We start from the raw sequence: 2,740 nt of genomic DNA, 5'->3' as shown, positions 1-2,740 counted from the left end.
ACTAAAAATTAAATAAAAATGTGACATTCTGTACTTTTGCCTTATATTTAATGTTTAGACTTGAATGCACAGTAAATGAGCAGGTTTGCCTTTATTGTCCCATTATGAAGGGCACTTACCATCAAATGCACATAGGGTACAAATTCAAACTAATCATGCTATTTTAAAAAAAAAAACATTATTGCCAATGCATTTTGCAGCTTTGGATAAAAAAACTAAACATTACACTGAAAAATGAATCTGAGCAGGTAGGGCTTGTAAATATTAATGCATTAAAATGCATCTTTGGCCTACATGAGCAGATCCTTTGTGAAATGACTAAAGAATTGAGCTTTAAATTGACTAATGACCTCCTGAGAGAGATGTTACTCTATGCTGACGCGTGCAAGGGAGCCTGAGGATATTTTTTTCATCATAAAACACTGTTAGGTACAGACAAACACATACACCAGTGGATCTTACATTTTTGACTTCAATGCTCCCCATTGTCGATAATAAATTTGAAGGCGCTCAATGCACAATGTCTACTCAATCAAATATTCTAGTGCTTAGTAAAAAGATATTTAAATATTAGGAAATGTCTTTAATTTTAGTTTATTGTAATGATTGTTTTGTCTGATTTTAAATTATCTTATCATTTAAATAATTTCTATTATTTTAAAGTCATCTTGCATTCTCGTTGAGTACCACTGACATCAACAGTTACGCAGACGTTGCCCCCTTTATATAAGGTTAAACAAATAGTGCAGCGCCATCTCCTGGTGTGTTTTATTACGTGTCTCTGGTTTCTTTCCTCTTTCTGTCTGCCTCTTGTTTTGAATAACCGGTGCGTATAGAGAATGCGGCTGCTGAGCTCTGCAGCTTGGCGACAGCGCACCTTGTCAACAGTGAGAAGCTGCGTAAAATGTCCGTCAAACAAGGACGCGTCGCCATCTGAGTGTCATTCAGCAGGACTATCATGACGATTAAACGGGCTGAAAGCCCGCAAGCTCGGCATGGCCCCGTGCGCGCTTTACCGCAGTGGATGCGGATGTATTTCTATGGAATGCACGGCATCACCTTGGACATTCTGTCGTCGTCTGCGCGCAGGTTTCTGGACGGCAACGACTTCACACTGCTGGGTTTCTCCTCGCCTTATCTGTGCATCGTCCACTCAATTACGCATCTGCTTTTGGAGAAGATCTACCTGCAGAAGAGATGCTTCCGAGGGCGACCCGTCATCTTCCATCTCGTCTTTTATCCATCCCTGTACATTTGCTTGCAGATTTTGATTGGGAATGTGGTGACCTGGACGGACAACCTGCGGGTCGTGTCCGTCACCCAGCTCGTTGTGCATTACGTCCTTGCGTTGTACTTCACAAATGTCTTTCATAAAGGCTTCGTGCGACTGCAGTATCACAATCGGTCGACATTGCGCCCGCGCCCGAATGGCTTACCTGATGTCGTGCGCTTTATGTTTTTTGGCATGCACGGGTTTCTGGACGAGGTTGTGTTCACCTCCGTGTTTAACCTGTTTGAGAAAGCAGACGGGGCACTCATGGGACATACATCCTTGTGGTCGTTTTTCATGTATGGAAGTTGCAGCTTTGTCGTGGAGAAGCTTTACATGCACCTGCACTTCAGACGGGGTTGGGGAACCTGGCGCCGGCTGCCCATCTACATCTGCTTCATTTACGCGTGGGAGTTCAGTTGGGGCCTCGCGCTCAGACAGTGCGGCGCGTGCTCGTGGGATTACTCGCACTATCCTCTTAATTTCATGGGGCTGGTGACTTTGCTGTATCTGCCTGGATGGGTTTGTTTGAGTTTGTATCAGGACGTCTTGTCAAACGTTCTGCTGAGGGTTGTGTGTGATGATAAGGATGAGGAGGAGATTAAGGGCTGTGGTGCCGATGGGCAGATGGTGACAAAATGCAAACCTGAGGCGGACAGAATGTGTTTATCATAATATATTAATTTATTGAGCAAAACAAGCACTATAATGTTTGGCATCACTGAAGCAATTGCAGTCCAAAGAATTTCAGAAATGTTTAAATAACATCAGGGCTTGTGTTGTCACACGACTGATAAATATCTTGAAAAACAAAATCAAGCAAAGAGGAAACGTTTGCAACGACATTTGCATTTGAACTTTTATATGTAGACAGTGTGACAAGCCCCATTTTTTCTTGCTTCATTCAGCAGACATATTTTCAGGCTACATGATTTTTTAATTATATATTAAAATTTGGAAGAAATTGGCATTTGGTGTGACATCCAGGGATACATATGGACTTTAAACAGTGTCATGTTACATAAGTTCTCAGGAGAATATCAGTACCAGCATAAAACTCCTCAGAGAAACGTTTCAAGTTTACAAGTGTAGCTGCATCTTAATCTTTGCTTTTAAGTCTAATGTGTGCAGTATCAAGACCTATTCTGAAGACAGATTTGACACATGGCAGTATTTTTAAAGCAATTCACACAAATGACTACTGAGTATAGAAAATTGAAAGTTGTGTTGCATGCGTTGTAACTGCATGCTTCAGGATTTTGCATGTTGAGACTGCAGACCTCAGATGTGGCCCATCTGAATGCTCATCGTAATCTGTAGCGACTAAGAGATAAACTATGACTCTTCATGAAACAATTCTGAGAGTTTAAACATGAAATGAGCGAGTGCCTTTATAACACATCAGGGCAACTGGGCTTCTGTAACTCTTTTTTTTTTATCTGTATCTGTATGGAAACATGTTCAGGCATA

General features: G+C 41.6%; 1 protein-coding gene across 1 annotated transcript; it reads left to right on the top strand.

The window, feature by feature from the left end:
* The first annotated feature begins 785 nt into the window (after nucleotides 1-785).
* tmem229a (transmembrane protein 229A) lies at nucleotides 786-2,303 on the top strand. The gene has a single exon (XM_055190849.2). It carries the CDS (start codon nucleotides 959-961, stop codon nucleotides 1,943-1,945), a length of 987 nt encoding a protein of 328 aa, XP_055046824.2. The 5' UTR covers nucleotides 786-958; the 3' UTR covers nucleotides 1,946-2,303.
* Nucleotides 2,304-2,740: the final 437 nt, after the last annotated feature.

The sequence above is a fragment of the Misgurnus anguillicaudatus genome, chromosome 1 (genome assembly GCF_027580225.2).
Source record: "Misgurnus anguillicaudatus chromosome 1, ASM2758022v2, whole genome shotgun sequence".
NCBI classification, from domain to species: Eukaryota; Metazoa; Chordata; class Actinopteri; order Cypriniformes; family Cobitidae; genus Misgurnus; species Misgurnus anguillicaudatus.
This window is presented reverse-complemented; position numbering and strand designations above follow the sequence as displayed.